This window comes from Chlamydotis macqueenii, chromosome 4 (assembly GCF_036417535.1).
Source record: "Chlamydotis macqueenii isolate bChlMac1 chromosome 4, bChlMac1.mat, whole genome shotgun sequence".
Lineage (NCBI taxonomy): Eukaryota > Metazoa > Chordata > Aves > Otidiformes > Otididae > Chlamydotis > Chlamydotis macqueenii.
Window position 1 is genome coordinate 64,798,152 of NC_141559.1, and position 25,168 is coordinate 64,823,319.

General features: G+C 44.8%; 1 protein-coding gene across 2 annotated transcripts; it reads left to right on the forward strand.

Moving 5' to 3' along the window:
- The first annotated feature begins 5,115 nt into the window (after positions 1-5,115).
- Positions 5,116-24,511, forward strand: LGI2 (leucine rich repeat LGI family member 2). 2 transcript variants are annotated; one of them, XM_086746592.1, is made up of 8 exons: positions 5,116-5,304; positions 5,419-5,490; positions 8,366-8,437; positions 12,223-12,294; positions 12,813-12,884; positions 13,995-14,164; positions 19,344-19,508; positions 22,021-24,511. In XM_086746592.1, the coding sequence occupies exons 1-8, from the start codon at positions 5,123-5,125 to the stop codon at positions 22,836-22,838; spliced, it is 1,623 nt and encodes a 540-aa protein (XP_086602718.1). In that variant the 5' UTR covers positions 5,116-5,122; the 3' UTR covers positions 22,839-24,511. The 2 variants fall into 2 exon arrangements, with proteins under 2 accessions (XP_086602718.1, XP_086602720.1); XM_086746594.1 differs by lacking the exons at positions 5,116-5,304; positions 5,419-5,490; positions 8,366-8,437 and adding an exon at positions 9,266-9,385.
- The last annotated feature ends 657 nt before the right edge of the window (positions 24,512-25,168 follow it).

Below are 25,168 nucleotides of genomic sequence, written 5' to 3' on the forward strand. Positions count from 1 at the left end.
CCCATTGCGGGAGGTCGCTGGCAATAGAGGAGCAGGGAAGGGGAGATCCCGGGTGGGTGAGGATGCTGCAGGGAGGGGAGACATGGGGAGGATGTGGATATGCAGCCTTAGGAGATCACTCTCCATCTATTTTGCTGTTCAAGCAACAACTTGCAGTTCCTTTGGTGTCTTAGGCACTCACAAGAAAGCGAAAGGCATGTGGATTGTTATTTATATTATGTTTTTATTCCATACAGAGTGCTAATATACCACTAATACTTTTTCTCAAGAAAGACTTGGACCGTAAGTAAAGCTATGTGTGAAAACCTCTGGAGCACCCCAACTTGTTCTGCCTGTTCCTCTTTTCCACAGCAAGTCCTTTCCAGATCAGGAGTTTGGAGCCACAATGACTCCCCTCTTTAGGGGCCTTTTGGAAAATACGAAAGCAAGGATGGTACGTGTGACCAAGAGCTCTTTCTGGTGTGATGTGAGTAACAACCTCCACTATACATGCATGCACCACACCTGTGGTGTAAGAGACCGGGGCCGGTCAGCAGGCTGTCACTGCCAGCTCTCCCAAAGCACGACTTGGCAAGCTGTACTTTTGTTTGATTTCTGTGAATATTTTTTTTAAATAGTTTTCATAAAACCCTATGTTGTAGTGCTGCATTTCAGCAAAGAAAACTGCTTTTCTGCTTCTTTAAAGGAAAACTGCAGTAACATACCAGGTGCGCGATCTGGACCAGAAATCTTCAGAAGTCAAAAGCAAAGGACATTTAATCCTGACCAAGCAGACTAAACATTTGGTACAAAAGCTGGAGAACGTTCAAGATAATAATAATGTACTCTGCATGTTGCAGTACATCTCCTCTAGCAGTTGGAGTCCAAAGAGGTCACATCAACCGTGAGGGAAGAAAGAAAGGAAAACACTCAGCAAGATGAATATTGCTCAAAGCATTAATTTTCCCACACCTTCTTCCACAGCAGGGTACCAAGCAATTAAAGAGTCCTCATAGTGGGAACACTTCTACTGACATACTTTCCTCTCACCCACAATTTTTTTCAAATTCCTTCCTTTGGGCAGGTGGTTGGTCGTGATCCAACAAAACTCATTTTTATTTGCAAATTAACCTAGAAATTAAATTTTCTCAGACAAGAGGTTGAAGTGTTCTTCCCTTCTATGCTTCTCATTTTGTATGGGGTGAGCTGATCAGGAACTTTCTGTCCACCACTGTCCACTTCTGTCTAGCTACTGGAAAAATACATTAATACATTACATTACATTGCATTGACACTAATATTATACTCAATAAAGCAGAGATTTTATGAGAAAAAGCTTTGAGAAGCAAAAATGAGACCATGTGAGAAACACTTTCCTGATCCTGAGGAAAGAGAGCTGAAAACTTTCACATCTGAGTATTTATTTTAATATTTATGTGCTCCTAGATGTTTGTCTGATTCCTTTTCTCTTTGCAACTCAAGATAAATATCCGAGATTTCGGAAAAGAGAAAGAGTCATCGTGTTAGCAGGAATGACGATGCTAATGTAATACATCAAAGTGACAAAGATGTCCGAGTCATACTCACCTGGGAATCAGAATATTTTCCATTTAACGTCCAGGTGGAGGATCACCACTGCACATGTCTGCACTGGGGTGTCCCAGAGGACCTGCACGTCCCCCTGCACGCTCGGTTTTGGTGACGGTTTGAAGACACGGCATACCCTTGCACCTCATGTATCTGTTCAGTTTTTATATCACATCCATTGACGTGCTGTCTGGGTGCTTCTTTGATTGTGTAACCCGTCTGAAATGCCGTTTTATCTACGCATATCTGATAGCACCATCATTCATATGCAGCTGACTGCATTTATTTGTGGCATGACTTAAATGGATGCACCTGCAAGTCTACATAAAAGATCACCTGAGCCTATGAACTAGAATTTGAAGGAAAGCAACAGAATGCACATTTCATTGTTATTTCTCATTCTTTGGCACTCTATTTCAATGCCTTTTTTCTTCTCAAAGAAGAGAGAAGATTTCATTTTTATGCAGGGCTTCTGTATGGATACAATAGACATTGCTTTTTAAAACAAGCAATTTTTGAATGTTCTTTTAAGGAAATTCATATGTGTGTGTGTGTGAGCCTGTGTATATCCATATTTATATCTCCAACCCCCCCACACACCTGTTTTCTGTCATTTGAATGTTCTGAAACAATCACTCATCTTTAGTTTCAGCAAGACGGCCGTCTGCTGCGTCCTGCTGGCGCTCCAGGCTCTCTCCTCAGCCTCCAACGAAGCCCTCACTCTCTGTGCCGGCTCCCTTCTGCGCAGTACCCCAGCCCAGCTGCACCTGCCTCCCCTTCCACCTTGTCCTCCTCTGGCTCACGAGGAAGGCTCCTTGATGTCTCCAAGACCCACAGAGAGCACAGTCTGTGCCTGGCAGCCCTTCACTGACTGGAGCAGGGCTGCTGCATGAAATGCCCCAGGTGGGGAGAGCGAGAGAAAATCCTCCTTCCTCTTCCCCCGGGAGGAGAAGATGATCACCACATAAATTGCAGCTAAATCAGCAAACACTATTTGCAAAATTAATTGTGAGCAGTAATAGCAGGCAAATGGGCTTCTCTTCAGAAAGTGTCATGGGAGTTTTAGAGGTCTGCAAGAAACAGCTCAGCACAAGTAAAAGACACAAAATTGCGCTGCGGATTTGGGACCCTAAAGTCTTTGGGGTGAAATAAGTGTGTATCTTTTAGAGAAGGTGCTTCACATAGCAGTATGGCATTTGCAGACATTTAAAACCTTGTAGCAATACCAAACCCCAGGCTGTGTTTCCTGACGGTGTGTTGAGTGCCACTTGGTGGGCCCATAAAAGGCTTTCCAAAGTGACATCCCTGGGTGGCCACAGCAGCCGTGCTTCCCGGAGAAATGTCTTGTCTGGCTCATGGGAACATCACAGCTCTGCTGCTGTTTTGGGAAATTATTGTTGTGCTTTTTTTATTTCATAGAATCATAGAATATCGCAAGTTGGAAAGGACCCATAAGGATCATCGAGTCTAACTCTTTGCTTCTCGCAGGACTGCCTAAAACTGAACCATAGGACTAAGAGCATTGTCCAGACACTCCTTGAATTCTGACAGGCTTGGTGCCGTGACCACTTTCCTGGGGAGCCTTTTCCAGTGACCAACCACCCTCTCAGTGAAGAACCTTTTCCTAATGTCCAATCTGAATTTCCCCTGACGCAGCTTCATTCCATTTTCTCGTGTCCTATTGCTGGTCACCAGAGACAGGAGATCAGCACCTTCCTCTCCACTGCCCCACTTGAGGGATCTGTAGACTGCCACAAGGTCACCCCTCAGCCTGTCTTCTCCAGGCTGAACAAACCAAGTTGACTTCAGGTGCTCCTCATAAGTCTTGCCCTTGAGACCTTTCACCATCTTGGTCGCCCTCCTTGGAACACACTCTAGCAGTGTGATGTCCTTTTATTGAGGCACCCAAAACTGCACACAGTACTCGAGGTGGGGCTGCACCAGTGCAGAGTGGGACAATCTCCTTCCTCGACCGGCTGGCTGTGCCTGATGCTACCCAGGACACGGTCGGCCCTTTTGGCTGCTAGGGCACACTGCTGACTCATATTCAACCTGTCATCAACACAAACCCCCAGTTCTCTTTCCGTGGTGCTGCTTTCCAGTCTCTCATTCCCCAGTTTGTATGTATATCCAGGACTACTCTGTCCCAGATTGAGAATCCAACACTTGCTCTTGTTAAATGTCATGCAGTTGGTGATTGCCCAGCTCTCCAGTCTATCCAGATCTCTCTGTAAGGACTCTGCCCTCGAAGGAGACCACAGTTCCTCATAGTTTAGCATTGTTGACAAACTTACTTAATGTACATTCAATTCCTGCATCTAGATAATTTATAAAAACATTCAAGTGCACTGACGCTAAAATCAAGTCTTGGGGAACCCCACTGGTGACTGCCTGCCAGCCTGGTGTAGCCTCAGTTACCAAAACTCTTTGAGCCCGACACATCAGCCAATTGCTCACCCAATGTATCGTGGATTTGTCTAGCTGTTTGCTGGACATTTTATCCAGAAAGATACTGTGAGAGACAGTGTCAAAAGCTTTTGATTTCTGGTAGTGCTCTTGTATTTATTTTGGGGGCATTTATAGTCACCTCAGGATAAAGAACCTGTGACCCAGCCGGAGGAGAATGACGGGAAAACACAACAGGGCTCACGGTTCACAACAATTTCTGTCTGCTTGCCAACGAAATAAACATCCTGAGGTTATTGTGGTTGTTGAATTAAGATGCAGATGTGGTGTGTAATAGCTCCTGCGAAGAGGTGTATTACGTGAATCATTCAAATCACTGAAAAAATAAAAGCAAGCAAAGCACACTAGGAACAATACTGGCCTCAAACAATTTCTCTGTCTTGTTTCTACCTAATCAGAGGAAGAAGAAATGAGCCCGCTAACTCAGGTGTTGCTCATGCTTTCTGAATTTTTGCCTGCCAGAGGGATTATGTATGGGTGGAGATGATGAGACCTGGGTCAGCATGAAGGAGAGGAGCCTCATAGCTGGCTTCAACTACCGAACAGGAGGCTATGCTGGAGCTGCACGGTCAACAGGGAGAGGCTGCAGACCCAAACATTTTGCAACTGGCCCATGCTGACCGAGGAGAGAGGTCATCCAGTCCAACCCCCCTGCAAGGAGCAGGGACATCTCCAACTGGATCAAGGTTGCTCAGAGCCCCGTCCAACCTGGCCTTGAACATTTCCAGGGATGGGGCATCCGCCACCTCTCTCGGCAACCTGTTCCAGTGTTCCACCACCCTCATTGTAAATTTTTTTTTCCCTTCCTTGCCTGAAGAAACCTAGCCAGGCAGGAATCAACTCATCTGCCAGCACAGCTTTGCCCTGCGAGGTCATGGCATTTTTATGTTTTAAGCAAAATTTTGTGCTTCTGCAGAGTCAGGTGCGGTGGCCACCGACGCGCTCTGCCTCCCGGCGGGGCTGCAGTCCCGCCGAGAGGCAGAGCGCGTCGGTGGCCCCCGCCGCCTCGCACCGCCCCTCAGCACCGCCCGAACCGGTGATGTCAGGGAGCGGGGAGCGAGAGGAGGCGACGGGGAGCGGCGGTACCGGTATGGCGGTCCGGCTGCGCCTGTGGTTTCTCTGCACCGCCGCCGCGGCCTTCTTCCCGCCATTTCCCGCCGCCCCGCGGAAGGCGCCGCGCTGCGGCCCGCCCTGCAGCTGCTGGCGAGAGTCGGCCTTGTGCGTAGGGGCGGCGGGGGCACCGCGGAGCCTGCCCGCCGGCCTGGGCTCCTTGTGAGTGCGGGGAGAGGGGGGGACACGCGGGGGCGGGGGGAGAAGGGAGTCGTGGAGGGGTGTGTGTGAAGGGAGAGGGGGGTCCTGCTTGATGGGTGGCTTCTCTTTTTTCAGGAGCTTGGTGAACGGGACCTTCTTGGAAGTCAAGGACAGGATGTTCTCCCACCTGCCCTCCCTGCAGCTGCTGTGAGTATGGCACTGGAAAAGACAACGGCCGGGTAGCGCTTTGCTCCTCAATAGGGTTACGGGTGCCCTGGCAGACAGGGAGGCAAGGGGCGAATCCCCAGCTGGTGCATCCCACCAATACCTCTGCTGTTTCACGAGAGAGGGATGCATTTTCTGCTCATAAACCATAGAACACGCATTTAGTTCCTGAAGGATGACAATCAGTTTTCCGACGCCCCAAGTTCCTTTTATTTATTTTTTTTTAATTTCAGCTTTAATAACTTTTTCCCCTGAGTTTCCCCCCCGGAGTGATGCGGTGGCTTTCACTTGTGCTCACTTTGTGCCTGGGAGTCTCACCTTGGCTTTGGGACGTTGCAGGCGAGTGGAGGCTGCCGGGACACACTTTGGAGGAAAGCCTCTGTGCCTGAAGCGCTAGTGTTGCCTGCAGCATGACTCTGTGCTTCAGCGTCCGACTTGGAGAGCGGCCCCTCGGACGCCTTCTGAGCTGCTGGTCCTCTGTCCCAAGGGATGGCAGTCCAGCTCCCAGTGCTTTGCAGCCCTCCCTTGTTCCTGACGTGGGGCAAATCTCTTGGTCGTGACTGTGTTGCAGCCAGGTGTGCGCCTGCAGCTCTGGTGGCTTACCCAAACTTGCTTTAATTTAGCTGTCCAGTAGCGGGGAAGGCACAGAGGTACGGAGTGCGGTACAGCCCCTCTGGGGAGCCCGGATGCTTGTTCCTCTGATACTCTGCAGAGAAGCCGCGCCGCTGCCTGTGCCCTGGCTCGCCCAGTGCAGCCTGCCTGTAACGCTCGATAGCAAGTGGACCCTCTACACCTCCCCCTGTAGGGACTGGGTTATCCCCAAAGCAAAGACACGCTGGAAAGAAACATTCAGCTAAAAGATGCGAGGCATGTCAGAAACTCAGGCTAAGCGCTTGCCACGGAGCTTGAGATTACAGTTTGTCTTAGCAAGAGGTAGTCTCTAAAGGCATGTGGTAGCATGTTGGCCAGCCTCCTCTCCTTGGGCACCCCCACCTGTGTTCTCTAAGGCCTGTCTCATTATTTGAGAGAAGCAGCAGCCTGTGGAAAATGCTGGGAAGAAGTGGGCAAAGCAAGAGGTGGTGGCTTTCACCTTCATTAGCGTGGCACCAGTCCCAAACCTAAGTTTTCGTGGGACCTGGGGGCCAGCACAGCCCTGGGCAGAGGGCAGGGGGACTTTGCCCATCTGTGAATGGGGGCAAACAGCAGACCTCTGCCAGCTGGGAAGGAAAAGAATGAACCAAAAGTGGAGTGGAAGAAACTGTGGGTGGAAAAGTAGAGATGAGAGGAGTCTGTCTTGTTTTGGATGGTGGTACCAGAAAGACAGAGGAAGAGCTGATGAAGGTTATCCCTTGTCATTAGCTGTTGTAGATTTCCAGGGAGAGACATTGAGGTGTGGGGTGCCGGGGCGGAGGTCAGTTGTTGAGAAAGTCTGAAGTTGCTGATGTCACTTTATGTGGTAAATCAGACATGGGAGCGAGAGGGGTTTGTTGTCACCACCACCACCTTGGGCCCTGACAAATTGTGTTGGTTAGTGTAATTTGTGAGCTTGCCCTTCAAACATGAGAAAAAAGAATTATTAAATGACAAAAGAGATACATGCATAATTGAGCACTTGGGTACCTCAGGACTATGTCTTCTGTGGCAGTAGCCATGGTAAAGCAGTAACGCAAGGATTTATTTTTGATGGTGCTCTGCATCTTTGTCAGATTTCTTTGGGATAATTTAAGGAGCATTTGTCTGGTATTAGCATAATAACCGAGGATCACAGGGAAAGTTTGCATTTCATGTTCATTAGTCTTCTAAATTGATTTTAGTAAAATGCCTAAAACCATACAAAAAGGATTAATAAGTTACTCTAATAAAGTGATTAGTGTGGACATATTCACTTGCCATGGTAAACTCTGAGATTTTCCAAAAATTATTTCTTTTGAGTAGTGTTCGATTTTTGGCCTGAATTAGTTGTTTTGCTATTTTCTTAAAAGGAGATCACTCTCTGTGCCTTTGAACATTAAAATTGGAGATCGTTGTGCTTTGATACAGCAAAGAAGGAACTTTGCTGGCAAAGCCTTTCTGTAGCTGCCTTCTCTCTGACCACTTTGTCCCAGCTCAGGTGACAGCCGCTCCAGCACAGCTGTAACATGTTTTGTCCCTGAAGTTGACGCGGGAGTGCAAGGCAGCGCCTGGAGCAGGCAGCACTGCTGCTCTTCCTCGCTGCCGGTGGACACAGGGTTTTGCTTTGTAAGGCTGGCGGTACTCTGTCTCTGGCACTTTGGGTACATCTGCATTTTCAGCTGATGAACTGTCCATGTGAACTGTGTGCTCTCCTCACACACCGCAGGCCACAGCCCGCCTGCAGGCCAGGCTTGGAGCCTCCAGAGCACTTGCAGAAGAAGCAAGTGCTCATCCGACAAGATCGCACAAAGGGGAGCTGGTGCTTGTAGGAAAGGTCTTCCCTTTCTGGGAGCTCAGGAGTGGTGCTGAGATGGTCTCTTTAAAATTTTCGGTGTGGCTGGAGGGGTGGAGGGCAGTTGGGGTCCACACTCAGCAGACCTACCCTCTAAGGACAGCTTGTCCTGCTCAGGGGACCAGAGAGTCAAGGGCCAGGTTACATTTAACCAAGGTGAATGGCACAGCGAATATTCTTCCTGAGCACTAGTGGATGTTAACTAGTGTCAAATTATGCCTTTGATTTTTTTTTTTATAAACCACTCCACAGTATTTTATGTGTGCTGCCTTGGTGGGGCAATATGGGCTCGAGTCAGTAAGATTAGTTTGGTCATGGGCAATAAACACAACGGACATAATCTAGAGTGTCAGGTTTTAATGTGCTTTCCTAATGCCTGCTCTCCATTTCCAGCTTGCTGAACTCCAACTCCTTCACTGTTATACGAGATGATGCCTTTGCTGGTCTCTTCCATCTAGAATACCTGTAAGTTTGATATTTTATGTCTTCCTCTGTCCTTCATAAATCAGGATGTTTTGATAAGTTGCCAAGACTCCTACTGTGGAGTCTGAGTCTTTACTGTGATTCCCAGGAGCAGAGGAGATGAAGGATTTATGTTCCACTCCCGTGCAAATGTCCTTTACAATGGCTTACCATTTTTCAGAGGTTGCAGTAGATTTTTAAAATATGCCGTGAATGCAAGGTGGCTCTGTGCAATTGTGTTACACCGAAAAAGCATTGCTGAGCAGGAGCTCATCCTGGCTTTCCAGAACAGTGCCATCACTGTCAAGGGGTTTTGAACATCAAGAAGTGCGGGGGGAAGGCTCTCCTGGCCTGCTGGAGGGCTGAAGAGGAGGTGCAGAGTATCCCTGTTCTGCCCAGAACAACCCTGATTGCCAGACTGCTTCTCTTCCCCCAAACTTTCCTCTCCAACTTCATCTTTGTTCTGATATCCTATTTAATGCCCGTGGCATATATATTTATTTTATTTTAAAATAGAAATATATGAAAATATAAACATATATTTCATATAATACAAAAATTTTTAATTATTTCTATTATTATTTAAATTTATTTAACTTTCCTTTCTTTACTTAGTTCACTTCTTTGTTAATTTTTACATTACCTTCATTTCCGGATCTTTTTTTTTTTTCCTTTTAGGTCACCTTTTTTTCTTTAAAAAAATGTATTAGCCCTGGTACCAGGGTGTCCTCCCTTCATCCTCCAAAGGACTGCCATTTCTCTGTGTTACCGGACCTGAACTGGTGTCACGTTCCGATTTCGAATGAGAGGAAGGCCCCCTTGCGTTCTAGCCGACCTCAGACGAGTCTGGGAGGCTAGGGGCGGCTGAACCAACCTCTCACACACCGGAGCATGGTTTTTACTCATATTCTTGGGAACAGAATTAAGACTCAAAATGGAGTCAAGTGCCAGGTAACTTTATTAACCCAACAAGAAGTTTGTAAATGCGAAAGAAAAGAGAGAAAGAAAGGAAAGAGGGAAAAGAGTTTCGGTTGTAATAGCTACTAGCACGGAGCTGCGGCGTCCCGACAGTCCAGTTCGCTCGATGGGGAACGATCCGTCCAGTGTTGGTCGTTCGATGTCGATTCCGTGGATATGTATTCCGGCGAATGTGTATTCCGTTGAATGAATGAATATTCCATTGATGTGTGTTCCCCTTTTATGTTGGTTGTTTTCATTGTATTTCAAGAGCTGGTTTTCCTAGCCGCACCCCTCACCTGGCAGTGATGTGCATGCCCATTACCGGGTGATCCATTACTGGGTGATATGCATGCCCATTACCGGGGGGGGTGGGGGGGGGGGGGGGGGGCGGGTATGTATGCCCATTATCGTCTCTGGGCGCATGCCAGGGGGTAGGGCATGCGATCTGGAAAAGAATTCCTCTTTCCACCCACCTTCCCGTGCTGAAAGGAGGCTGTGGAAAACATTTCTGTCCTTCTCTAAAGGAAGACCAACAGTCACAAAACTGATTCTAGCTAGTCTTGCAGGCACATAGGTGTTAAGGCGGGGTGTATTCAGGGAATTTGCAGGCCAGGAAATAGAAGATAATGGTAAATGGTGTATGCTGGAATCCACGATTCACCTACATCTGGACTTTTCAGCAGTAGCAAGTTATCTAATCCTTCTCTTTTCCATATGTCTACACGAAAAAGGTTATTCACAGTATGTTTGTAGAAAGGAAGAAAAACATTTGTATGTTGTTTCATTAATGACTTGCTTTCAACTGCTGCTGAGTCTAAAATGGAGCATGTCCTGGCAGCATGTGCAATTGTAGTGGTTGCGTTGGTAGCTGTGGCCAGGCTGGGGGCCGGTCTGAAAGAAAAAAATCCTGCCCCACCTCAGGTGGTCTGAGGGGAACTCTCTGTCCCTGGTTGCCAGCTGCAAACCAGAGAGCAGGGTGAAGACTGGTAAAGCCTTACAATTTCAATTTCCTTTAGCAGCAGCGGAACAAGTGGTCTTGGTTAATGGCCCTTGCTCCCAAGTCCACAGAGCTCTTCCTTTTCCCAGCAAATCACACCTCTGCTGTTTGGGAGCTGGGTGTGAGTGGCCACGGCCTTTTTTTGGGCATGCAGCCAGTAACACCATTGCAGCTTCAGTTACCAGTGATCAGACCTTATGGAGAATAAGGAAACCTCACTGACAAACAAGAACAAGTTTCTTTGTGTACAAAGCGAAGTCTCCAGATGAAGAGCAGCTGGGGAGCACCCACAGCAGATACCTATATATTTCTCCAGCTGTGTCCTGCTGTGCTTGCAGCATTGCTAGCGGTATTCAATGCACCCTTAAACTAGCTGGCTCTGTGTACAGAATCTGGATAAAACAGGTCTGATAAAGACGGGAGCTTTGCTGGCAATCAGAGTGGCGTTCCCAGGGTGGCAGCCCTTCGAGGCCAGGTTTGGTGACTCAGGAATCTGGCAAATTACTGAGTCCTGGCCCAAGTGTCCATCATCTCTGTGCAATGTGTTCAGTGAAGCTGTGTTCATTTGCACGGGCTGGTGAGCTGGCGCTGTGTGGGGATGCCAGGTGCTGGTGAGGGTGTCAGGAGGCAGCTTGGCTCTCTGCTCTGCAGATTGAATTCGTGTCCCCAGGCAGCCTTTTAACAGGGTACGACTGACCCTCTTCTGACATCTCCTACACAGACAGTTTCTCATCCGCACCTTTTGCCTGCAGTCAGGGTCGTGGTCTCTTCATGAAGGATTTTGGCTATGCCTAAACTGCAGAACCAAGAGCACTTGTCATCTCCTGCATCCCCATCTTGACTCTCTTGAGAAGAGACCTTGGCTCATAGCATTTTTCCTCTGTTTCCCTGGAAGGCAAACAAGGATAAGTAGGAGGAAGGGAGACACTTTTATCTCAGAAAACCTTTTATCAAGTCAGCATGCAGTTGTTTTCATCCAGGTACAGCTGTTCCATGCAATATCTTGATGGCCACCTGGCTTCAGTCGCTTTGCAGGGCTGATGGTGTATTTAGAGATGCGTCCTGAAGTGCACAGGGGTCAAGATTCTCAAGTATCACCTGTTTCTTTAAATGCTGACGTGCAGTCAGGAGAAGCAGCTTGCTTCTGGAATTAATACGTGCCTTTCATCATTTCCCCGGTGCAGGGGCTGTGACTTGCACCTGCAGAGGTGGCGTCTCGGCTGCAGAGACCTGAATTGTGTCAGCAAGGAGAAAAGCAAAGCAGTGGTCTTGCCATTTATGCAAACTTCAGATGTCCACCAGTATTTAGCTGCAGTTCACGTCACGGCTCTGTGGGTGCAGAAGTGGCACTGTGCGTGCAGCCACGGGAGCTCCCCATCAGAGTGTCCATCTGCAGCTTGGGCAGCCCCAGTGCTGCTGTGCTGCCACGTGGTTTTAAAATGCAGGTGATTTGTGAGAGGAAGGTGGGACTTGAGCTTCTAAGGTCCATCTCAGAGGCCTCTCCTACACAAGTCTCTTGCCTCACAATTACACACCCTGAGAGCATTAACCAACAGAGGAATTTTGCTTTGTTCATTTTGTTCCTCTTCTGCGGGATATTTGTGTCACACACTCTCCCTTGCGCTGCCTGGTACCTGCATGGTGGTACCTCGTGGTCCACCCCAGGAAAGGAGAAAACGGAACATGAGCAGCTGCACCAAGACTTCCCTGCCTTTAAGTCTGAAAGGCCTTCCCAGGAACCTGATGGATTTGGAGACCAGAGGTTAAAGCACTGGTGATGCTAATAATAATGCTAATTAAAGTCTTTTAAAATACTTATTTTTTTGCCTAGATTCATTGAAGGAAACAAAATTGAAGCCATTTCAAGAAATGCATTTCGTGGCCTTCGAGACCTGACTCACCTGTAAGTTATTTAACACTTGGTAGAGTAATTTGTACTTGAGCAAAACTCTTCTTGGGGACCGCTGCACGGAGGGGTTTTCTATGTGGCAGGAAAACCTTCCTTCCCCTCTGTGCATCAGCTTCCTCACGCTGTCAACAATGTGCCTTCCACAAAATAAAAAATGGCCTTTAAAAAATCCCTGCTCAGGCAGCACTGCGGTATGTTCGGCTGCCTGCACACACTCCCAGCTTGTGGTGGGGTGCGGCTGTGACCTGTGGTTGCTGCCACAGGTCACACTGCCTACTCCTGATTAACATTCCTGTTAAATAAAAAAGCTTTATGTATTTTACATCGACTTCATCAAGCAATCGCCACTCATGAATGAGAATAATTAATGTGTGCCTGTTCTTTGTAACTATTAACAATGCCAGTGGCTGGACAGCACCAGGTAGTTAACAACCTGTGAGTGAACTCAGACTTGGTAAGAGTCAGCCAGACAAGAGCCAGCAATGATACTAAGCTCTAACTTTCTTTTCTAGCTCTTTGGCCAACAACCATCTCAAAGCTCTGCCAAGAGATGTCTTCAGTGATTTAGATTCTTTAATTGAACTGTAAGTAATGAGAATCTTTCTATTGACTGCCTGCTTCCGTCACTCTGTTACTCTGAGTTTTATGTTCTGGCTTTGTGTGGTGCTGTATCTGATATCTGTACAGAAAAGAAATGTACATTTTGTTTTTCTAGCTTTTCTCATTTGAAAATTGTTTACTTGGTAGACCTCTCTAAAATAACTGCTGTTTCTCAAGTCACTGTTGCTTCTCATGATGCTGTACATAGCTTGCATTATTGTATTTCTTTCTGATGTTTCATATAAATGGTTTTTTAGGGAAAGAGAGACAATGAATTTTAAAACTTCAATTTCTCTGAATGTATCTCCCTGTTATAGTTGCATGTATTCCCTGAGATTATTTTAGTGAAAGGCATTAATTAAAAAAAACAATGCTTCTTTTCTTGGTTTTGTGCAGTCTTAGCACGTTGCTGACTTACTGTCAGTGTTTTCTTATACAACTGAGCCGCTAGTCAGCTTCCCCTGTTCTTGGCCTGGCTCTGCCAAATAGCAAAGTATAACTGTAAGCCACAAAAATTGCCAAGGGATCAAAGAACAGGTACAGTGTTGAAATTGCACATAAAGTAGGAGGAGGTTAACATGACTCCACATCAGCAGTGACGCTAAAAATACAAGCCTTACATCTGTATTTTAGTGTAACACAGAAATGGTAGCAGCAGGGCCGCTCCATCAACCCGCGGTACTAGAGTAGTTTAGTGAAGGAATGGGATTTCTCTGTGTCAGTGGTAGATCGTGGGATGGAGGCTTGCAGCAGAGAACCACACTGTCAGGATGTATTACATTATAGTCCTAATCCTGTGAAAACTTACAAACGTGAATGACTTCACACGTGAACCACAGTGCTCTATTAGTAAGATCATACATGGGCGTATTTCCTAGATTGCAACTGTTTTTCAAGGACAATGCTCAGGGAAGGAGAGTCCATAGTAAGAGAGTCCAAATAAAACTTGAGAAACTTTTCCTGTTCTCAGTTCAAAACCAATTCAAGGCTCCTCGAATATTTTTAAATTCAGCATGTCAAGGTGATAACAGTTCTGTAGTATTCATATTGCTGTCAACCTTTTCAAATATGTTTATTTCTGTGTGTTTTTTTAGAGATTTAAGGGGAAATAAATTTGAGTGTGACTGCAAAGCCAAGTGGTTGTTTTTGTGGTTAAAGATGACAAATTCCACTGTTTCTGATGTCCTGTGTATTGGTCCAGCAGAATATCAGGATAAGAAGTTAAATGATGTGACAAGTTTTGATTATGAATGCACCACTACAGGTATTCAGAATGTATATTTCTAAGCACACTACAAACGGTTAAATATCAGAAGTTTAGACTATACCCTTTAGCTTCTGTGAGCATGACCTGGGGGGAGGAAAGGGTTACATACAAAGCACTTCCAAGTACTAGAGCAAGTATAAATTGGGAAAATTACATTTCAAAGCCAAAGTAAGTACCAGGTTTTTTATTTGGATTAAATGATAATGGGAGAAGAGCTTTGACTTTTCATATTCCAAAAGACTTGATTATGACTCACTTTGTGACTTAATTTTCATCACAGAATGCTTTCTATTATCTGGATTAAGGCCATATAGTTATGGCAGATGAGCTTCCCAAAATCTCTGTATTTCACAGAAAGCAATGAAAAGAAGTTCAAATAATGTGGCTATGTCTGTTATCTTTATTCAATAGGCCACAATTTAATAGCATCAAATGTGGCGGCAATACCACCAGCAGTTCTTTATGGCACTCCATTAAGTTGGAGAGAAATGTCTAATAATATTCTGACTACTGTCTTGTTTAGGATCTTGGTTTTTATTTTAGGTAATGTAAAGCATGCTGAAGTGAAGAGAAACTTGCATGTTGTTATACTTATATTTTACGACCGAACAGCCACAGTTACCTATCTCTAAATGTAGTCACATCATACAACTGAGAATATCAGCTGCCAGTATTGTTTTTCATCTTTCATATATATGATGTCAGTACTCTGCCTTTTTCCTATACAGTAATATCAGAGGCATTTGATTTCTCATCTGTCATCAAGTCATCATCATCATTAAGAGACAATAGAAAAGTTGATTACTAGTAATGTAAAACAAAGTTGCGGGAGAAGGTACGAAAGGTAATCCAAGGGCAATATGTAAAGGTAAAGAGAATGAACTCAGAAATATGTCAGAAGAGCAGCAGAGGTAAAGCGCGATAATCTGCTACATAAAAGGATGTCGAAAGCAGGAGAGCAATGTAGCTTAGAACAGACCAGTACCAAAGTTATGTTCCTGTGTCTGCAAATCCACCAACATGCAAAAGCACAAAGTAAAAGTGGGCTTCACTTCATTTCAGTCTGGTTTAAGCAGCTGCACTGCACTAACAGTGTGCAAGAGCAAGCCTTATCTACCTGGCTGTCAGACCTATACTGACCTACTTGCCCTCTGTCATCCCTTTGTAGCTAGAAACCTAACTATAAAGTTGCTACAGGCAAAGTTCACCCTTAATGTTAGTCCCTTTTTCTGCTGTAAGTGAAATTACACCAAGCATAAATCTAATTTCACATACTGTAGAGTTTGCTGGGCAGCTAAGGCGTTACATGGTGCAAGGATTGCCCAGCTGAATTATTTGTTCAAATGCCATCAGAGAAGTGCTCTCGCAGCACAGCATATAGCTGTAATATACCCTTCAGATAGTAAAGGACATTTTCAGACCAGTTGTTCTCTGGCTGCTGTGAGGGAAGGCTGTGTGCTTCTGGTCTGGGGGCAGGCAGCAGCAGGCTTCCCAGAGCTCCCATGCGTAGTGAAGGTGAAGGGTGCAGAAGATGTGGAGCTCTGGCATCCTTACAACGTGTCCTAGAGGGACAGACTGCATGCAGAAATGACTTGTAAGAGACAAAACAGAGCTAAGTAGAGTAGAAATGCAAATCTTCAGGAATGTGTCACCCCTGAGACAGCACCATGGCCCCTGCACTGAACTGGAAGTTATCTTGCTTGAGCTGTAACCCTCCGGTGGCCTTGGTGGTCTGTGGTGTCAGGCTACAGCTGCTTTTTCATTCTCTGCCATTGCCTCCCTGAGATCGAAAGGGAGTCTAAATATGCCCGTATTCATTCCTTGAAGATTGATTAGTCACAGGCTCAGGCTTGTACCATATTGTGAAGTAAAGCAATGTACCTGTAGCTGTATTCTCCTTTCCCACTCAGTGACAGGCAGTGCTCTGCAAACCTCTTTCATTCACATTAGTCTTTAGTACTGTATTTCCCTCCTTCACCAGGCGTGATCAGACTCTCCATCATTTCTGCATTCTGGTACTCTGTGTCGAGCGTAACTGGACGTAGGATGTGGTAACAAAGCCGTTTGCTTGGTAAAACATGCATCTTAGTGGCTCCATCAGTTCATTGCATCCTCTGAACTGATATAATGGTAACGGGAGGAGACATGTAAAGAGGTGCTGCCATATTAAAAAAAAAGACAAAGAACAAAACGCTTCTATCACTTATTCACAGAGAAAATGATCCACAGTGGTGGTGTTCTGCACTTTTAGCTTTTCATGATAGCATCTCTCTTTTCCATTTCTCACAGCTTGCATCATGGAAGCAGTTTAAGCCGTTGCACTTAGTTTCTTGTCTTTCTTCCACAACAGTGTGTGAATGCGCTGTGCTGTGGCTGTAAGCACGGCAGGGGAATGTGTACTTGCTCACCAGAGGCTGGAAAATGGATTTCACATTCCCACAGTCACTGGAAACAGGCTGTATGTGTGCCTGGGACCTGCTTTGCCCAGCCCTGTAAGCCGGGATCATCTCATTGAGCTTTGGAAACTTGGTTTCCTCTACCTTTACCTAGCTGGGACTGTCTTCTCAAGGTGATCCTCTCTTTCCCTGCTGGCTGGAAGGAAGGTGGTTACTTGCTCCACCACTGTGCTGGAGGTCACCCGTGCCGCCGTGGTGGGACACAGGAAGGGATGGTTAGTGCTCCCTGACAGCACCCCCACGTCTCGGGTAGCCTCACCTGGAGTAGAAGTCTGCACCATGGAGAAGAAGGGCCATGAGGAGATGGGGACTGAGTCACAGGATGCAGTTTAGGAGCTGCTGCCCAAACAGGTCGTCGCTCCCCTTTCTTCTTAGCGTCCTCCAGTGTGGGGAACCACACGCTCCCCCTCTGCTCTGCCAGCATCTGCGCTCCTGTGTGCTGAGATTGGCCAGAGCAGGGGCTGCCAGGAGGGAAGTCAGCCCAACAACAAAAGTATTGGGTCCTTCATCTGTGACAGCTTGTGCCAGTTCACAGCTGAAGGAGTGGAGGCAGAGCAGGCGTCTGGAAGGTGGGGGGACCACCCCAGCCCTCAGTTGACAGAAGACAGTGTCAAAACCATGTGTCATGAGCCAGAGAGAGTAAAACTGCATTGGGGTGAGAAGGGGAGAGCAGCAGCCTGTGCAGCCAGCGGCATGGGGGAAGCGAGGGCCGTGTCCTCTTCCCTCTCCTGCCCAGCTTAAAAGAGAAAAATGTTGGGAAACATCCCCCCAACTCTGTATTTACTGTATGATCCCTTACTAACATTAAAGGAAGGCATGTGGACCTGCCTGTAAAACTAAAACAAGCCCCCAAGACTTAAATTTTTGGCAAGCCTGATGTGGCAGCATCTCTTTACGGTGTAACTCTGTTCCGCATAGAGTCTCGTATTTCCAGCTGGTGCTAAAACCAACATTTATTGCTTTTTACTGATTACAGTTGATTTAGTTACCCATTTTTACTCATCCAGTGACATAAAGAGCCCAATGACAGATAGAAGTAAAAATAGCTCTGTTAACACTGAATCATTTCTGAATGAGCAGTGGGTTTTAACACACAGACTAGTTTGTCTTAATTCACAGATTCCCTCAAAGTATTTCACAACTGTTCAGATTTTAAGATATGTCTTTTTCAGCATTAGTTTTTTGGGGATTTTTCTCAAGATTAAAAAAAAAATATTTTTATTTTCTGTGACTGTATCTGTTATTGTTCCATCTTTAGCTACCTTTCATGATTTATCTCTTACTTTTACTTTCTGCATACTTCAGTGTCAGTTTTCTGCAGTCCTTTTATTTTCCCAGTGAGAATGAAGATAACTTTCTTGTTTTCCTACCAGCATTTATGAATCAAGCCCAAACTCTATTTATAATAGTCCCTCTAAGAATGGAGACTGTCATTTCTTTTGCAGCTGTAGAATCTGCTCTGTTTGTTTAATGGTCGTCATCTATCTTTATTCTCCAGAAGTGTAACTCCTCAAGGGCAAGGCTTTCAAGCATGCAGAGACAGAGTTTTCTTCATTCAAAAACAATTATTTCATAATGCACCAAAATGAGGGACTCGAGTGAGGACTTAATTACCATCTTACCAAAATCCCTGGATGCTCAGGCCCTTTCGGCGTAGGAGTGCATGGTGAAGGCATGTAGCAAATGGAGCCTGAAACAGAGCAGTGCGTGGTTCTGTAGAGAAACACCATCGTAGCAGAAGATGCATTTCCTTTTCTATATAGCTATATCCATACATCACTTCAGCACAGGCCTGTTGCCACATTCTGGACCCAAGCGCTGGCTTTTCTTTGTCAACTCTGCTGTACTGGTTTATTTTTCTGATAATAATGACCTTGGCCAGTCAGGCCAAAGATCAAGTTCGGACCCAAGTCTCCTTGCTTTGCCCCGGATTGGCTCTGTGCTGACCACTGACTTAGCCTAAGGTGAATTTTAGAGTTAAATCTACAAAGGCACTTGGATTTTGTGTACAAATCTTGAATTTTGGAGTTACACTCTTAGTCTTTACAGGTTGCTCCAACTCCTCAGTCATAGTATCTAGAGTAAGTTTTCCACTGGATAGTAATTTGCAGGTTGGTTGTATTTTATGCCTAAACTACTTTACAATGCCCTATAAAACGTTACGTTAACTGAGTTTTTGATTACTCCATTGTCTATGGTCTAGCCAAAATGGGGTTATCCCCAGGCAAACTTCAGATTATCATTTCACTTTCTGCCTGGTTTAGCCTAACACAAATTGCCAGTGATTAAATTTGCATGACTTAAGAAGTTATTGGACTTCAGCTGGAAGTTGCTGTCTCTCAGCTTGAAAGTGATTCCAGCAAGGCCATTTCACTTGACAGGAAAGCAACTTCCAGCTGTGGGGAAAGAGACTTCTCTCTCAGTCTCCTGATTTCATTGATACCAGCCAGCCTAGCTGGAAAATCTGATTTCTGCCACTATTTACCTATTTGATCTCCTTGGCAACTGTATTTTCAGAGGACAGTTTATGAAGCCTAAAGCGGGAGAAGCTTTCCTCTGTTGCTGCATGCCTAACATGAGCACTAACACTTCCATGCTAGTGTTATATGAAATTCAGAGTATTTAACTCATTTTTCAGTGTTAATTGTTATAATCAGCAACCACGTACGCTGTGTTTCCAGCAAGGATGCATCCTAACTGTTGTAAATGTATGTTTCTAGACTTTGTTGTTCACCAGATTTTGCCCTACCAGTCAGTTTCAGTGGATACGTTCAACTCAAAGAATGATGTGTTCGTAGCCATTGCACAGCCCAGCATGGAGAACTGCATGGTGCTGGAGTGGGACCACATTGAAATGAATTTCAGGAGTTATGACAATATCACAGGTATATGAACACTGGGATTCCAGTCACTGATGAACTGTTGGCGTTTCACAAGGATGAGATTCGTAGATGGGACCAACTGATGGTTTTTGTCCTGAATCTCTGTTGAAATCGGCAGATCAAAGTGTGTAATGTTTCGACATGAGTGACTCCATGGAGTGTCATCTTGTTAATACGTGCACATTTAACCTTGCTGTAGCACACAAACTAGGCTTTTTTTTGTCTGGTCCTGTAAATTGTTTTGAAGGCACAAACAGTTGCTGTGAATGTCATGCTATAGCCCAGCTCAGACACTCACTGCCTGATTCACACTACAAATTAAAGTATAGGCTGAAGGAGCCCTCACTCTTGTCAACGTGCCTGCAAAACAGAATACAAAAATACTCTACTCCATGTAGGAGGAAATAGGTCTGAAGAATGCATCTAGGGTAGGCTGGCCGGGAAAGTATGTTTCACAGGTGAAGATGACATAGAAATATTAAACCTGTGGTTGTTACCTAAAGAGATGTGCTGTAAAGCTTTCATGTTTACTTTCCATTTACAAACATGCTAAATTAGCATCCTGGCCAGATCACTCATCAAACAAAAAGCCCATGTGGATGCCAAGTGATTTTCTAATGCTAACAACCATTCTGTCACTAACCGACACGCATGGTGCTATACAGAGCTCAGTCACACCGTGACAGCAGGGACTGAGTCTTTAGAGCTGTTATACACTGCCCAGTTTCCCAGCTACTTCAAGCTACTGGTTCTGAGGTCTCAGGAGCTAAATCTATCCATGGAGCATCCTTACCTCCTGTTCCTTGTTATGTGTGATAGATTATTTTTTACTTTGCATTTTGGGAAATAAAGAGTATGCTGCATCCTCATCTGCTGATTTGGGAAGTCTAGAAAGGCAGCAGGCACCTGCCTGTGTCAACTGTATGTGTCACTAATGAAAGATTACAAGATGCTAACCCTCTGTCAGGAAATTTTGGAAAATAAAAATTTTTAGATTTCGTTGTGTTTTGGTAGCTTAGGGGTAGATATGTACTAGTGGATGTAAATTGAGAAGTCAGCGGCCCAAAGAGAGCTAGCAGAATTCTAGAAAAGCTCTGGAAATGAAGTTGAGAGTGTAGGTCATTTGCAAAGACAGCTATCTTCTGGATGTATTTCATCTTCCTGTGAATGACATGATTAGGAGACATTTCTGCTGGGGACTTGTGTCCTAGCTCCACAGCCAGCGTGCATGTCAAGACTCATTTCTCGAATGACGATCCTGTGTTCCTGAAATGCCCGAGCTTAAGCTCCGGACTCTGAAATGTAAGTGAGCGAGAGACTTTTGCCAAGGGACATAAGCAGGTAAAGAGCCTTTTGCAAAGCCTAAAGAGCATTTTGTAGAGCTCAGGAGCCAGCTATGTGCTCCATGGGGAGTTTAATTACTAAGTATATGCTTGATATTCAAATGGCCAAATTTAGCCCTTTACAATGGGGACTTACTGACCTGAACTAGTTGCTTTTTGGTTAAGTTAGACCAGAAGGAGCCTGGATGATCAACTCCTATGTCTATGCTGCAGATACCTTGCAGTACTTGAGAGGAATTCCACCCCTCCTACAATGGAAGGGTGGTAGATCATCCCAGGCTGGCTGTGGAATACCTGTAGGAAGGGGGCCAGCAGAGATGCCAAGGTGAGTCTCCTGTGGTGACTGTGGCCGTGCAGACACAGACAAGTGTGTGCAGATAGTGTTCTACTTAAACTGTGTACTTCTGAGAGGAATTCCTCTCTTCTTCCAACAAATCCTTTCGTAAATAGTCTGGTTGTTACATTTTTGATGTGGATCTTGTATAGTGACTTGACATTCTCAAAACGGACCACAGCTCGCTCTGATCTAATCTGGGAACTGCAGTATTCCTAAATATTTCTAGTTTAATGTAATCTCAAGAAGACTTAGCAGAAACAACAGAGTTAAATTTATCTTTTTCATCCTGCTGTCAGGTGATATATCCACAAGACACATCAATATTTCTATTTACAGTACCAAAAAGCTGACTCTGGCCCTCTTGGAGCAAGAAAAATAGACTGTATTTCATTCTTCTAGTTAAACTGGAAAGATGGACGTTCCAAGAATAAGAGAATTTCAGATTCCTGCTGAGTCATGAAATACACCTCTTGATATTTTGGATTAATAAGATTTGGCTTAAATAATTGTTTTGGGTATTAGAGGGCATGTGTTTGAACAAACAGGGAAATAAAAAGTATTCTGGATAAAACAGAATTAGCATTTTAGGCTGCATCATACTTGCACACCTTGAGGGGTGCCACATTTCCAACATTTGAAGTAATCTTTCCAGTTATTGGGGAGAAAAAAAGTATGAAAAGAAGCTCTGACAGCATGTAGCAAAAGACAAAATTATGAGATGGTGAAGATTTAAAGAAAGAGGTGTGGTGATTTGGTAATATCTCTGTAGTTAGGTGCTTAGTAGGTGCTTTGTCCTGTGCTAATATATGTGCCTTTTTTTTCCTTTGGGCAATAGGTCAGTCCATAGTGGGATGTAAAGCCATTCTTGTTGGTGACCAAGTCTTTGTGGTGGTGGCACAGCTCTTTGGTGGCTCACACATTTACAAGTATGACGAAAGCTGGACAAAGTTTGTCAAATTCCAGGATATCGAAGTATCTCGCATTTCCAAGCCAAATGATATAGAGCTTTTTGAGATAGACGGTGAAATGTTTTTTGTCATAGCAGATAGCTCTAAAGCAGGTTTATCAACAGTGTACAAGTGGAATACCAAAGGATTTTATTCATACCAGTCCCTTCATGAGTGGTTCAGGGACACTGATGCTGAGTTTCTCGATATAGATGGGAAATCGTATTTAATCCTCTCCAGCCGCTCTCAGGTTCCCATTATACTCCAGTGGAACAAAGTTTCCAAAAAGTTTGTCCCACACAGTGAAATCCCCAACATGGAAGATGTCTTGGCTGTAAAGAGTTTCAGGATGCAAGATAATCTGTACATCACGCTCACGAGATTCATTGGTGACTCCAGAGTTATGAAATGGAATAGCAAACAGTTTGTGGAGATACAGGCTCTTCCATCCCGAGGGGCCATGACACTGCAGCCTTTCTCCTTCAAGAACAATTACTACCTAGCCTTGGGAAGTGACTATACCTTCTCCCAGATATACCAGTGGGACAGTGAAAAGAAGCTCTTTGTATTGTTTAAAGAAATCTACGTGCAAGCGCCACGGTCTTTCACAGCTGTGTCAACGGATCGAAGAGATTTTTTCTTTGCCTCTAGTTTTAAAGGAAACACTCAAATATTTGAACACATCATCATTGACTTGAGTTTATGAAAAGCTGCGGGAATGAAATTCATATGAAATGACATTTATACAAAAGCAAAACAAAGAGACCTTTCCAAAAACAGGGTACACCTATGGAGTATGATGACATTTTCTGAACTTTTCAAACTTGCATATTAATCAGGGATTGCATTTACTTGGTTACTGCATGACATGTCCGTTTTATCCTTTTTCAAAGACATTTTGTTATCTGCAGTCATTCAGAGGAGAGTGCAGTGCATTAGGATTAATGTTGACATCTAAGAAAATTATCTAAATTTAACCCTGAAAACTACCTTGCATTGAACTTCTCATAAAGAAAGTGAAGAGTAAGCCATACAAAGCATAGAAATCATCTTGACTCTTAAACTAACATGTTAGTAATGATTTTAAGATTAGAGCCAGTTCTTTATGGTTGCTGATAAATTGTAAAAGTGAACAGTAACGTTCCAGAATACACTTCATTTTGGTTCCTTGAGGTCTATCTTCAAAACCTATCTTTGTGGTTTATAGTAAGACTGAGGCATTATTTAAGTTAATTGTAGATTAAAGGGAAAGACAAAATCTATTGCCATTCTTCAGCAACAAATTGTGCATAACAAATAGCCCAGCCTGCAGTAACTGTGTAGCCAGGAAAAGAAGGGTGTGTCACTTCTAGACTGTGAGATCTTAACTTAACCTAGACAGATAATAACAGAGGTCTGCTTGGGGCCATGCATGAATTGACTACAAATTCTGTCCACTTTCTGCTTTAATAGATATTCCAGAAACCCACCCCATTTTGCCCTAGTTCACACTCTTCCTGATGATCCCAGTAGATTCTGGGGTGTTTTAACAGGTAAATTTGTAGTGATCTCTCATCATAGAGAGAATTCTTTTCTTCTGGCTGAGGTCTAAATACAACTTCAGCATCACCGAGTCTTTTAAAGCTGAGGCAGCTGGCTCCAAGAAGAGGGGTTTCCTCTTTTTAGCTCCAGGCTTTTGCCAGGTTGCCAAGCCATCAAAGGTTAAACAGGAGGCTGTGAACAGCCGTGCTGTGTTGGTGTTTTGAGTGGCTACAGACTAAGGCATTCAGTCATCCTAAATAGGGCAGTCCTGGCACACAGAGCCTCTGTCAGGGTAACAGCTAGGGACTGTTTTCCTGGAAAGGCTCTCCAGCATCCTTACCCAGCAAAGTTGTGTATCAGAGCCCTTGTTTGTTCACTTACACAATATGTTTCTTTAAGATTTCATACCGCTTAGCATATTGAGTTGTTTTATCATGCCTTGCTGCTGCACTGCTGACTTGTATAATAGAGACGCTGTGCGTAAAGCAGGTGGAGCAAAGGAAACTGTCCTTTATCACTTCATACTCAGGGCTTTCTCACCATCTCTGTGCTGAGTGAGCTTCATATTTTTGCCCTGGGCATCTGAAACATGGTCAATTGTCACAAACGGAGATGTCCTCACAGGGTTTCCAACATTCAAGATGTGAGCAGTGCTGCAGATGAGGATTATGCACAAGGACTTCCGTGACGAGTCATAACCTACCAGTGACCTGAAATATTACAGCCTTCCCCAACGTTTGCCTCGCTGCTGTGAAATAAAATTATCACTGTCAGAGACATAGCTGATTTTATTCTGGTTTTAAATGACATGTTATTTTTTTTCCTATAGAGGTCCTCATCCTGGTTTATTTTTAATTACATTGGTAGCTTAGCCCATCCAGCCATCTGAAGTATTGCACTCCTCCAGTTCCCAATGCGGTGTCAGTCCCGTTGGTTCGGTCGGACCAGCAGATGCAAACCAACCCTCTGCGGCAGGTTTTAGCTATACCTCTCCTAGAATTAAGCTAGCAAATCTGGCAAAAACGGAGAGATGATTCATACGTCTGCCAGTGAATGCAATTTCTTACAGTGTTCCCAGTTTACTTTTTAAAGGGAGTACGGCTGGCAAGCGATGTTTTTTTTTTAAACTGCATTGTGGGAAGGCATTCCTGTATTGCTTTTCTGTTGAGTGTGCATGTTTAAACAGAGTCAGATATTCTGATGAGGAGGGGCATTTCTCAGTACGCCAGCACTTTCTCTTAGGGCTCACTGTGAGTACCGTTCACTCAGCAAGGGGCATCAGCCAAAGCTGCTTTAGAGAAATTGGAGCTTGGCATTTTTTACTTGAAGGGAAGCAAGAGGATGGTGGAAAAGGGCTTGTGTATTGAATACCAGGAGACTGTACTGTTTCAAGAGCCAAGGGGATTTTGAGACTTGGCTATCAAGTTGAATTAAATTAAAATGGTCTCTGCAGAGACCAGCTTAATAAAGAGGATAAAGTGATCCACAGGAGTCTAGCTCATTCGCATGGGACCA

What these genes read in the sequence shown, in the direction of transcription:
- LGI2 (XM_086746592.1), top strand. Translation starts at nt 5,123, where the DNA reads ATGGCGGTCCGGCTGCGCCTGTGGTTTCTCTGCACCGCCGCCGCGGCC. An exon ending in CCCGCCGGCCTGGGCTCCTT is followed by an intron (nt 5,305 to 5,418) that starts GTGAGTGCGGGG and finishes CTCTTTTTTCAG; the next exon opens with GAGCTTGGTGAACGGGACCT. An exon ending in CTGCCCTCCCTGCAGCTGCT is followed by an intron (nt 5,491 to 8,365) that starts GTGAGTATGGCA and finishes CTCCATTTCCAG; the next exon opens with CTTGCTGAACTCCAACTCCT.